The sequence below is a fragment of the Saccostrea cucullata genome, unplaced genomic scaffold (assembly GCF_032062105.1).
Source record: "Saccostrea cucullata isolate Sc308-1 unplaced genomic scaffold, CSIRO_AGI_Scuc_v1 ctg15291, whole genome shotgun sequence".
Classification (NCBI taxonomy): Eukaryota; Metazoa; Mollusca; class Bivalvia; order Ostreida; family Ostreidae; genus Saccostrea; species Saccostrea cuccullata.
This window is the reverse complement of record NW_026918038.1, coordinates 1-12,108: the sequence shown is the minus strand read 5'-3', so window position 1 is coordinate 12,108 and position 12,108 is coordinate 1. Positions and strand designations below refer to the sequence as shown.

Here is a 12,108-nt window from a genome sequence, read left to right as displayed (position 1 = left end):
TGTCTGTCTGTCCCTCACCCAATTAAATTCGTTGTTACAGTCCGGTTGTTGATACTGTCTATCTTATCAACTAAGTGTTCTTTGATACAAGATTTCATCTCGTATTATACTGACACGCAAAAGAAATAATAGTACAACAAGCAGTGAAATACAAATATCTGAATTTTTTGTGTAATGATTTTCAAAAACAAAGACAGTAAGATAAAACTAATTATTTTGAAACCTCAGAGCTTTCATTAGAATGGTGAATGTTATCTTTTAAATTCTGAAGGTAACACATAACTACCCTACCCCCTTCCCTTTTCCATTTCCAGCGTGCAAATCCACCATACACAAGAAATGCAGCCATATTTTTACCATGCATTAGTTTCCTCACTCTTTTGATCTTAACAAAAGAATGAAATCTTTGGAATAAATGTGCCTCAGATTCTGAAGTCGAATTATTTCGAACCTGGCGCAGTAAAGTAACCCTTAAACTTCCGGATCACGGACTGTCTTTTATGTGAATGTTACCGGTACACTAAACTGACTGAATAAAAAAATCTTCTTATGCTCATTCCTCTGTTGACTGAATATTGTCTAACTTCTGTACATACAGTGACTAAGGACTGTACACTTAAAGTCTGTATTCACAATCATAAATCAAGGTCGTCTTGCCTCGGGTATCTGGATCGCAGGTTGAAGGCCCCTAGGGTTGGCAAGACAGCTATTGTGTGTGGCAGGGTGTTCCACAGGCGGATGGCTGTATTGTGTGTGGCAGGGTGTTCCACAGGCGGATGGCCGTATTGTGTGTGGCAGGGTGTTCCACAGGCGGATGGCCGTATTGTGTGTGGCAGGGTGTTCCACAGGCGGAAGGCCATATTGTGTGTGGCAGGGTGTTCACAGGCGGATGGCCATATTGTGTGTGGCAGGGTGTCCACAGGCGGATGGCTGTATTGTGTGTGGCAGGGTGTTCCACAGGCGGATGGCTGTATTGTGTGTGGCAGGGTGTTCCACAGGTGGATGGCCGTATTGTGTGTGGCAGGGTGTTCACAGGCGGATGGCCGTATTGTGTGTGGCAGGGTGTTCACAGGTGGATGGCCGTATTGTGTGTGGCAGGTTGTTCCACAGGCGGATGGCTGTATTGTGTGTGGCAGGGTGTTCCACAGGGGGATGGCCGTATTGTGTGTGGCAGGGTGTTCCACAGGCAGATAGCCGTATTGTGTTTGGTAGGGTGTTTCACAGGCGGATGGCCGTATTGTGTGTGGCAGGGTGTTCCACGGACGGATGGCTGTATTGTGTGTGGCAGGGTGTTCCACAGGGGGATGGCTGTATTGTGTGTAGCAGAGTGTTCCACAGGCGGATGGCTGTATTGTGTGTGGCAGGGTGTTCCACAGGCGGATGGCTGTATTGTGTGTGGCAGGGTGTTTCACAGGCGGATGGCTGTATTGTGTGTGGCAGGGTGTTTCACAGGCGGATGGCTGTATTGTGTGTAGCAGGGTGTTCCACAGGCGGATGGCTGTATTGTGTGTAGCAGGGTGTTCCACAGGCGGATGGCTGTATTGTGTGTAGCAGGGTGTTCCACAGGGGGATGGCTGTATTGTGTGTAGCAGGGTGTTCCACAGGGGGATGGCTGTATTGTGTGTAGCAGGGTGTTCCACAGGCGGATGGCCGTATTGTGTGTGGCAGGGTGTTCCACGGACGGATGGCTGTATTGTGTGTGGCAGGGTGTTCCACGGACGGATGGCCGTATTGTGTGTGGCAGGGTGTTTCACAGGCCGATGGCTGTATTGTGTGTAGCAGGGTGTTCCACAGGCGGATGGCTGTATTGTGTGTTGCAGGGTGTTCCACAGGCGGATGGCCTTATTGTGTGTAGCAGGGTGTTCCAGAGGCGGATGGCTGTATTGTGTGTGGCAGGGTGTTCCACGGACGGATGGCTGTATTGTGTGTGGCAGGGTGTTTCACAGGCGGATGGCTGTATTGTGTGTAGCAGGGTGTTCCACAGGCGGATGGCTGTATTGTGTGTAGCAGGGTGTTCCACAGGCGGATGGCCGTATTGTGTGTGGCAGGGTGTTCCACTGGCGGATGGCTGTATTGTGTGTAGCAGGGTGTTCACAGGCGGATGGCCGTATTGTGTGTGGCAGGGTGTTCCACAGGCAGATGGCCGTATTGTGTGTGGCAGGGTGTTCCACAGGCGGATGGCTGTATTTTGTGTGGCTGGGTGTTCCACAGGCGGATGGCCGTATTGTGTGTGGCAGGGTGTTCCACGGACGGATGGCCGTATTGTGTGTGGCAGGGTGTTCCACAGGCGGATGGCTGTATTGTGTGTGGCAGGGTGTTCCACAGGCGGATGGCTGTATTGTGTGTGGCAGGGTGTTCCACAGGCAGATGGCCAAAGAGAAGATGAGTCTTGATCCCGGTGTGCTGCACATGATGAATCTAGATCTCATTAAATATACAGTACTATTTTAACTATAGTTTACTCAGATTGTTGATTTATGTTGTTATTCTGTTTAATAATTTGGCTGTGTAAATACATGTACAAGTAAACTAAATACTCTCTTTTCTGTTTTGCAGGCTGTTTGGGCGGGCTGGGGCCATGCTTCAGAGAATCCAAAGTTACCAGAACTACTCCATAAAAACGGAATCATATTTATTGGTAATGTTAATCAATTTAAAGACACACTCTTAGGTATCAATGTCTCTAGACACTTTATCTATTTTGCAGAAATAATTTTAAAATATATTTTGACTTTTTGTTAAGAAATACTTCTTTTTATTAACCGATAAGGTCATATTTGAGGCATTATTTTGGTGTAGCTTGTTTCACATAAGGTGTAAAGTTATCTGCTCTTGTTTATGAACAGGTCCACCAGAGGGAGCTATGTGGGCCCTGGGTGACAAGATCGCCTCCTCTATTGTAGCCCAGACAGCAAAGGTCTCCACCATGCCATGGAGTGGATCAGGTATTTTATACAATTTATATCAATGTTCACTAATGATTTTATTAAAATAATAAATTAATTTAAAAAGTCATTTTTTGAAGATGTTGTAAAAAATGAGGTTGAAATATACTTAATATATACTTTTATAATGCTGTAATATTGTAATTCTCATTGCTGTCGTAGTACAAAGAGATTCATGTCACAAATTTATGTCATTCACTAAATAAGAAATATCATGTTAATGTTAATCTCTTAAATGTCACAATCACAAAAAAAAATCTCCAAGATTGGACCCCATGAAGATAACTTTACTGGACATTTTCATTCCAGGCTTGACCCTGAACGACTCTAAGAGTGACAATAAGCCAGTGAGCGTGCCCCAGGACCTCTTCAGGAAGGGGTGTGTTGCCGACGTGGACGAGGGTCTGAAATCGGCCAATAAGATCGGGTTTCCTGTGATGATCAAAGCCTCGGAGGGAGGTGGAGGGAAGGGCATCAGGAAGGCAGAGAATGCTGACGACTTCCCCAATCTCTTCAGACAGGTAAAGAATAGAAAGAGTTATTTTGTTTTGAAGGGTGAATGCATAAAAAGTGGTAAGAAATTTTTTGTATGTGAAGGATAAAGATAGATACCTTTTATAAATAAGTGGAAATCATAGTGAGAGGCAAATTTATGGCCATTTGGGTTCATTAAAAATAATGGTATAAATATATTTTTCAGTGAGAGGTAGATTAAGCAGTTTTATAATGTTAAGAGATATAAGAGATATAGTGACAACTAGAAAGGAGTGAATTGTTAGCCAATGAATATTTAATTTTAGCCATTTCAGAACCCTTGCTGATTATGCCAAATTCTCAATATTCTCAACAAAATTCTGCTTCTAAGAATTAGACACATTTTGTTTCAAACAGAATTTTTACAATATTGAGTTTCAATTCTTAGCTGTAATCAGAAAGTTCTTTACATGTAATGATGATTGATCTAAAAGAAAAGAGGAATCCTGTGTTTTAAATATAGGTGCAGGCTGAGGTTCCGGGATCCCCCATCTTCATCATGAAGCTGGCGAACCACGCCCGTCACCTGGAGGTCCAGATCCTGGCCGATAACTACGGTAACGCCATCTCCCTGTTTGGGAGGGACTGCTCCATCCAGAGGAGACATCAGAAGATCATTGAGGAGGCGCCCGCCTCTATAGCCAAACCAGAGGTGTTCGAAAAGATGGAACAGGTAGGTAGAGCTTGGGGTTAATTGTGGTAAAAGTTTATTTATCAACAAACTGTTCCAAGACTTTGTGTGCAAAGCAAAATAAAGTATTCTTCCTCACAACAAAAGAGAAGACTTCTTTTAAAGTATTTTCAAAATACATGTACGGTCAAACTTTAATACAATACATCTCTATATTACGAATATCAATATGTCGAAGTGATTTAGAAGTCTACAATCACTTATTCTTTTAATATTTCACCCCTGTATCTCACATCCTTATTTACTCTTACTTTTTTCTCAATCCAATTAAGTTTGAGATAGCAAGGATTGATTGAAAATGTTTTCTGAGACATTGAGCAAGACAAAAATTATATTATCTCTCTAGGCCGCGGTGACCCTGGCTAAAATGGTGAGGTACGTCAGCGCCGGTACAGTTCCTATATATAATGAGTGTATTATATTTCTAGGCTGCGGTGACGCTGGCTAAGATGGTCAGGTACGTCAGTGCCGGTACGGTGGAGTACCTATATAACGAGGAGACAGAGATGTTCCACTTCCTGGAGCTCAATCCACGTCTACAAGTGGAACATCCGTGTACAGAGATGGTGGCCGACATCAACCTACCGGCCGCACAGTTACAGGTAAAGGAATACAATGACAGATTGCCATGAATGCTGTTTTTTGAAATTTTTGTTTTTTTATAGATGCATATTCAAATTAAAATCAAAGATTCTCTTGTAAAATAAAACTCCAGTGTGTGGAGTAATATTTTTTGAGTCAATTGTCTGTAAAAAATAGACATTCAGCTGCTTGTTTTCTTCCTTTGTTTTTTGGCAAATGCAGAGTCATAAGAAACAAATTTTACATTTTTTTTATCAGTATCAGTGATTATTCTCATCGTTTGATACTTCGGTCATAAGGAAAAAGAATAAAGCAATCCAAAGAGAGAAAGATGGGAGTGTAGGAAATCATTTACTTTCATATGCAAGACATAACATTTTTTAATTAAAAACATTGTTTTTTTTATCAAGAGTCCAACATATAGTCAAGGATTCAATTTTCTGTGACAATATTGACCTAGTGAATGCGCCACCTATATGATAGGTAGGAGCAATATGTTAACAAAAATGTGAAGTCAAAAATGAATTTTTTTGTTTGTTAACGTTTTAATCAAGTAAATCAATTCTTAATATTACACAGCGATTATTTATACAGTAAAACTTCTCTGAACCGGCCAGCTGCCGGACTGAATAAAATGGCCGGACTAGAGGGGTGGCCGGTTTTCCGAGAATCTAACATACTGAAGAAGTGTAGAACTGTTGAACAGATGCTTTAAAAATATATGATTGGTGTCTGTTGTAAATATCTGTCAACATGTTATTAATTATCGGCAGACACGTAATGTATTCTTAAGGTTTAAAAAAAAATTATTAGTGAGGATATATTCAACATACATGTCGATTTTTATAAGAAGAAATTAGAAAATAAGAACAAAAAAAAAACTTGGTAAGTTACATTATTAACCATATGAGAAGAAATAAACCAGACACTTTACCTTAACTAATACTGCATGTGTATCTGTGTATCGCTTACCATATTAAAAAAATATTTGAACATCAGTTAAAAGTAATAATTAAAACATCTCTGAGCAAAACTTCTGTTATTTTAAATTATGAAATGTATATTTTGGTAAACATTTTTAATTTTTTCCCTCATCATTATTTAAAAGTGCCCTATTTTAAGGCCACTTATGTGTATTTAAAAAGATGATGCAATATGGCGTGCGTTAATTTGTTGATTCATTAGGTTGACCCCTGTTCAGTTGATTACATATGTATGTCGTTGGGTTTGAAAAATAATGCATTTCACACGTTAAAAGTCACAATCATGCAAATATAAAATATGAATAAGTCACAAATGTAAATATAAGTAATAACAAGGGGTCCAGCCTAATTTACTTTGCAAAGTCGTATTTTACTTTGCAACCGAAAAAATGGCGGTATTTTTTGCGGATACGAAGCGGAGAAGCAAATGAGGTCAGTATCTTTTGCATGGTATGGTTCTAATACACTGTACATGCAAATTATACAAATTCAACTATCAAAACTTTTATTCCAGTTCACAGTATATATTGACAAGTAAAATTTAATACATGAAATACTTTAATGCGATGAAAGAAAATGACAATTACTGTTATAAAAGTGTCATCTGACATCTTACAATGTATACCACTACAATTTATGACAATTTTCGTCGTAAAAATAAATTATTATACATATTAAAATTGAATTTCATTAGTTAATGAGTTACAGCACAAAAAAAAATTGCTGATTTTCTATACACCCTGTACAGTTCCTTTTCCAATACACCCACTCTCAATGGTGATGGAATGTAAGATCCGTGGACTGCAATCCACCCGACTGAGAACAGTCTAAATGTTCTATGAAACTTGCATATGCCCTAGCCTTGTCCAGAATCCCCCTATTTTTCGAGCGTTTCAAAGCCAGTCTCTCAGAAAGAAAACAAAAACAAATTTAAAAAGTACAGCACAGCAAGGGAGAAACAAACCAAAAAATACACCCCCCGTCATCATTAGAATGATAGGAATTACAGTGTACACACAATGCACTTAAATTATGCTGGTTGACATGTCATTTTCATTTTGGAAAGCAAACAATTTATTTGCAAACACTATGTCACAGCCAGTAATTTTGGCGAAGAGGCCTTTTGAATTTTCAATATACTAACGTTCTAAATCACAGAGTTGCAAAGTAAACATGTCCTAATATCAACTTTGCAAAGTAATTTTAATCCTAAAGTCGTAAATTGTTGATTAAATTTCTAAAGCTGACTTTTTGTGAATGGAAATTGTGTTTTTCTAATATTTTACCGGAAAATTTACAAATATATGTAATTTTCACAGCTTTGGAATGTGCAATATTCTACAAAATAGCCGATGATTGTTATGAATGCGACAAACAAAAGACACACATGCCTATGGTTTTTCTTCAATAATTTTTTCATCGTAAAGTAAATCGCTTTAGCTTAGTTTTCCCGTTGGAAAGGATAGATAGGCGCACCGAAACGTACATCCCATTATCAAAATTAATAATTATAGTTCCTAAAATTACACAAAAGATACTGACCTCATTTGCTTCTCCGCTTCGTATCCGCCATTTTTTGGTTGCAAAGTAAAATACGACTTTGCAAGTAAATTAGGCTGCACCCCTTCTGAATAAGTTCACCGAATACACAACCCATGTACAAATCATGGAATTCTAAGAAATGCATTCTTATAATGATTTGCATAAATGCACACGAGGAAACAATTAGCAACCAGAAGTCTCTGCTGTAACAGACTGAAGCTCTACTGGTTTGTACTTATAGCAAAGGGAGAAGAAAACTACTGTAAGCAGTTGAAAACTGAAACTTTTCAACAGCAATAATAGAATAATGATCCTTGATTAGTCTCTTTTATTTTCTTGGTGTAGTCTACATGCATGCCACATTATATTATAACCAGACTAAAACTGTTATTTGGAGTATCATTTTTGATAGTATTTAACAGAATTTTCTATTTTTAGTAACAACGGCAACACCGTTCATCGAAATCAAAAACTGATACCCTGAATTATGTATCTTAGTGTAGTCTACTTGTGTGCCAAGTTATATTGAAATCAGACCAAAACTGTAGGAGGAGTAGCATTTTGAAAGAATTTCACAGAAATTTCTATTTTTAGTAACCACAGTAACACCGTTCATCGAAATCAAAACCGATACACAGAATTATGTATCTTAGAGTAGCCTACTTGTGTGCCAAGTTATATTGAAATCAGACCAAAACTGTAGGAGGAGTAGCATTTTGAAAGAATTTCACAAAAATTTCTATTTTTAGTAACAACGGCAACACTGTTCATCGAAATCAAAAACCGATACACAGAATTATGCATCTTAGTGTAGCCTACTTGTGTGCCAAGTTATATCTGAAATCAGACCAAAACTGTAGGAGGAGTAGCATTTTGGAAAGAATTTCACAAAAATTTCTATTTTTAGTAACAACGGCAACAACGTTTATCTAAATCAAAAACCGATACACAGAATTATGTATCTTAGTGTAGTCTACTTGTGTGCCATGTTATATTGAAACCAGACCAAAACTGTAGGAGGAGTAGCATTTTGAAAGAATTTCACAAAAATTTCTATTTTTAGTAACAACGGCAACACCGTTCATCGAAATCAAAAACCGATACACAGAATTATGTATCTTAGTGTAGTCTACTTGTGTGCCAAGTTATATTGAAATCAGACCAAAACTGTAGGAGGAGTAGCATTTTGAAAAATTGTTTACAGACGGACATATATATACCAGACGGACGGACACCAATGGACGCATTACCATCGCATAAGCTCTTCTGGTCTCTGACCAGAAGAGCTAAAAACCAGGAGCTAGTCTCTTTCGAGACTGAAGCAAAAATTTCTATTTTTAGTAACAACGGCAACACCGTTCATCGAAATCAAAAACCGATACACAGAATTATGTATCTTAGTGTAGTCTACTTGTGTGCCAAGTTATATTGAAATCAGACCAAAACTGTAGGAGGAGTAGCATTTTGAAAAATTGTTTACAGACGGACAGACAGACAGACAGACAGACAGACATACAGACGGACGACGAACACATTACCATCGCATAAGCTTTTCTGGTCTATGACCAGTAGAGCTAAAAATACATAATACACACCTGGATTCTGTAATATTGTGTGAAAAATACAAAATGCTAAGGTCTGCCGTTCACTTCACACATATAGATCTGGCTGCAGCGTGACGAGTAATGACGTCAGCCTCGGCTCCGCAACATAATAAAAATTACGTTCTGATAAAATTGGAAAGTGAGGTACATGATGTAAAAATATTGAATTTGCACTTGTCTACACATATATCTATAACTATAAATACAGGTACGGGTTCAAAAGATCATAGATGTGCATATGGATAAAGGTTAGACGTAATTCTCTGTGATGTCATAAAGGGTCGACGCGCATTCAGTGGATTACATACATGTTGTTGGGTTTGAAAAATAAACGCATTTCAAACATTAAAAGTAACAATCAGGCAAATAAAAAGTATGAATAACTTAGAATAAGTCACAAATGTAAATATAAGTAATAAAGTATCAGTAACAGAGAAGTTACGTCGAACGTTTATCCAAACGCAAATCTATGACCTCTTGACCCCATACCTGTATTTACACAGTTATAAAAACGATTGCCTTCAGTAGTGTTATACAAGTTAAATTGATGCAAAGCATCAAATCGGCCGCAAACGAAATTTACATGTACATTTAAGAAATTTCTTTCACAATTTTCAAAGTGTCCATGCAAGGAATTCAAAGGTGAAATAGTTGAATCATTTTTATTTCAGGCTGTCCTCAAAGCAAAATAAATAATTAAATAAAATTAAGACAAATATAGACACATTACAGCATTTGCTTATAAATAGATTCATCGACGTTACTTAAAAAGGTCAGCGATAAATGATAAGAATTGTCATCAAAATGAAGATGTAGGTCTGATCAAGATGAACCGGGTGCTGATTCCCTGGATCTTGGTCACGTGATAATATGCCCATGACCATGCTGCAAGGCGCAGTGCAAAATGTAGGAAAATGTCTTTGTATTATTTGCAGCTGTACAGCATGTTCAAAACAATTTTTACTGGTTGAATTTTTTTTTTATAATTTTTAATCACCATGCACTTTTACGCGTCATTATTATCCGGAACATCATGACGATTTCCTTTCATATCTTATATACTCCCAGGCTGGGGAGTATCTATTGTAAACTCTTTTTTTACATAACAATAAATTATCAATTATCTGATGAGAAATGATAATTAAATTGAAACATAGTAGCAGCAATTAATACTAAGTTTAAAACAATTTTTAAAAATATATTTTACTCATGATTTTTTTACTTCTTTTCATTTGAGAAATATTTTCCTGACCTTATGAAAAACTAGTGCTAACTGTAACAAGAATACATTTACAGTGCCCCAAACGCTCCCCCAACTCCTTTTTGGTGCCATATTCCCTGTAAGCTTCATTAAATAAGACAAACTCTGTGCATTTTTAACTTTAACAACGTTTTATCAGAAGAATACCAATTATACTCAAATTTTAGCATTGCAATCGTGCGCATATGAATGTATGTGCGTTATGATCACATCATCTTGTCTACACTATCTACAAAGGACAAGATAGGGTAACAGCCGAATTTTTGATATAAAAATCAGAACACTGATAAAACTGTGATAGTTTGTAGTTAAGAAGTTAAAATGATGCTTACTTTAAGACAAGCACTAATTTTGATTCAAAGGCTACATGGAAGCCACTAGAGGGTTCAGAAATATGACATTTTCACGAATTTCCTCATTTCTGGTGGATTTTCATCATATTTTGGGTACATTTCTCTTCGAAAAAAATAGAGCACACGCTTGCCTATCTGAGATTTTTACACATATACTGCATCTGATATCAGTGTATAAAATATATAAATTTGGTAGATAGGCAAGCGTGTGCTCTATGTTTTCCGAAAGAAAATGTGCTGTAAAATTAGTGAAAATTTGCGTAAAAATGAGAAATTTCGAAAATTGACCTAATTCCTGACCTCACTGTGACCTCTGCATATTCTTAATCTTAAAACCAGTACTCATTTTGTGGCAGGGGTGAAAACAGGTTTTCATGGATAAACTGTTGGATCATTCTGAAAGACACCCAAAATCGGGGGCCAAATACTGGTCTTACCCTATCTTGTCCTTTAATATACAATATATTAAAGCATTCAGTCAAAAAGTAAGAAAAATCACTCTTTCAAGTGTATTTTTCATTTCACTCGTTCCAAATGCACGCACATGCGTGCACGTGCATGATGACCATACCTTCTTGTAGCAGTCCCTAATATCTATCTATATTCTAAATCCCATCCTCTTTGGTTGAAAAACAAGGGAGTTATAGCCATTTCAAGTTTAAGCCAATCAGATTGCAGCACACGTGCATGCGTGTGATTTCATGATTTTTTTCTTTATCATATTGTAGGATATCCTAATGCATGACTATGTTTTAAATTTCAAAGCATTTCGTCAAAAAACAAAGGAGATATCGCCATTTAATGTTTCAGCCAATCAGATTGCAGCAAGCGGGCATGCACATGCTTTCATGAAAATTCTTATATATCATGCTGTAGATCTTCATAATATGAGTCTGTGTTCAAAATTTCAAAGGATTATGACAAGAAACAAGAAAGATATTGAGAATTTAATTTCAGCCAATCAGAGCGAAGCACACGTGCATGCGCGTTAGATCTTACTTTTTTGACCATGTCATTTTGTCTATGCTTCTAATATATACTTATAATATGAGTTTCAAAGCATTTCAACAATAATTTAAATAGTTACGTCTGTATCAATTATATTGGACATTTCTTGCGTTGCACGTGCGAGCTCTTGCAAGCACATGTGCATGCACATGCTTTCATGATAAATCTTATATTACAGGCTGTAGATCTCCCTAATGTATGACTATGTTCAAAATTTCAAATGATTTTATCAAAAGACAAAAAAGATATTGAGACTTTAGTTTCAGCCAATCAGAGCGAAGCGCACGTGCATGAGCGTGCGATCTTGCTATTTTGACCGTGTCATCTTGTGCATACTACTAATATATCCTTACATTATAAGTTTCAAAACATTTCGTCACAAAATAGAAAAGTTAGAAAATATCCATTATATATTGGTCATTTTAAGTTTTGCACGTGTGCGCTCTTGCAAGCACGTGCGCGCAAAATGACCTTGATTCCGCAAATCTACATAACATGCCTACTTACCCTAAAAAGGTTTCACCTAAGTCGGATGTGTAGTTTACAAGATCACTCGCGGAAAAATTTTCCCAGGAAGAAAAATAATAATAATAAGAATAACTAGT

General features: G+C 37.5%; 1 protein-coding gene across 1 annotated transcript; it reads left to right on the top strand.

The window, feature by feature from the left end:
* Positions 1-1,646: 1,646 nt before the first annotated feature.
* LOC134237435 (acetyl-CoA carboxylase 1-like) lies at positions 1,647-4,772 on the top strand (the record flags this gene model as incomplete). Its single annotated transcript, XM_062719558.1, has 7 exons — positions 1,647-2,183; positions 2,314-2,439; positions 2,557-2,638; positions 2,847-2,945; positions 3,255-3,466; positions 3,943-4,152; positions 4,599-4,772. Coding segments are annotated over exons 1-7 (1,440 nt in total), but the record flags the coding sequence as incomplete, so codon positions are not given.
* Between the last annotated feature and the right edge of the window lie 7,336 nt (positions 4,773-12,108).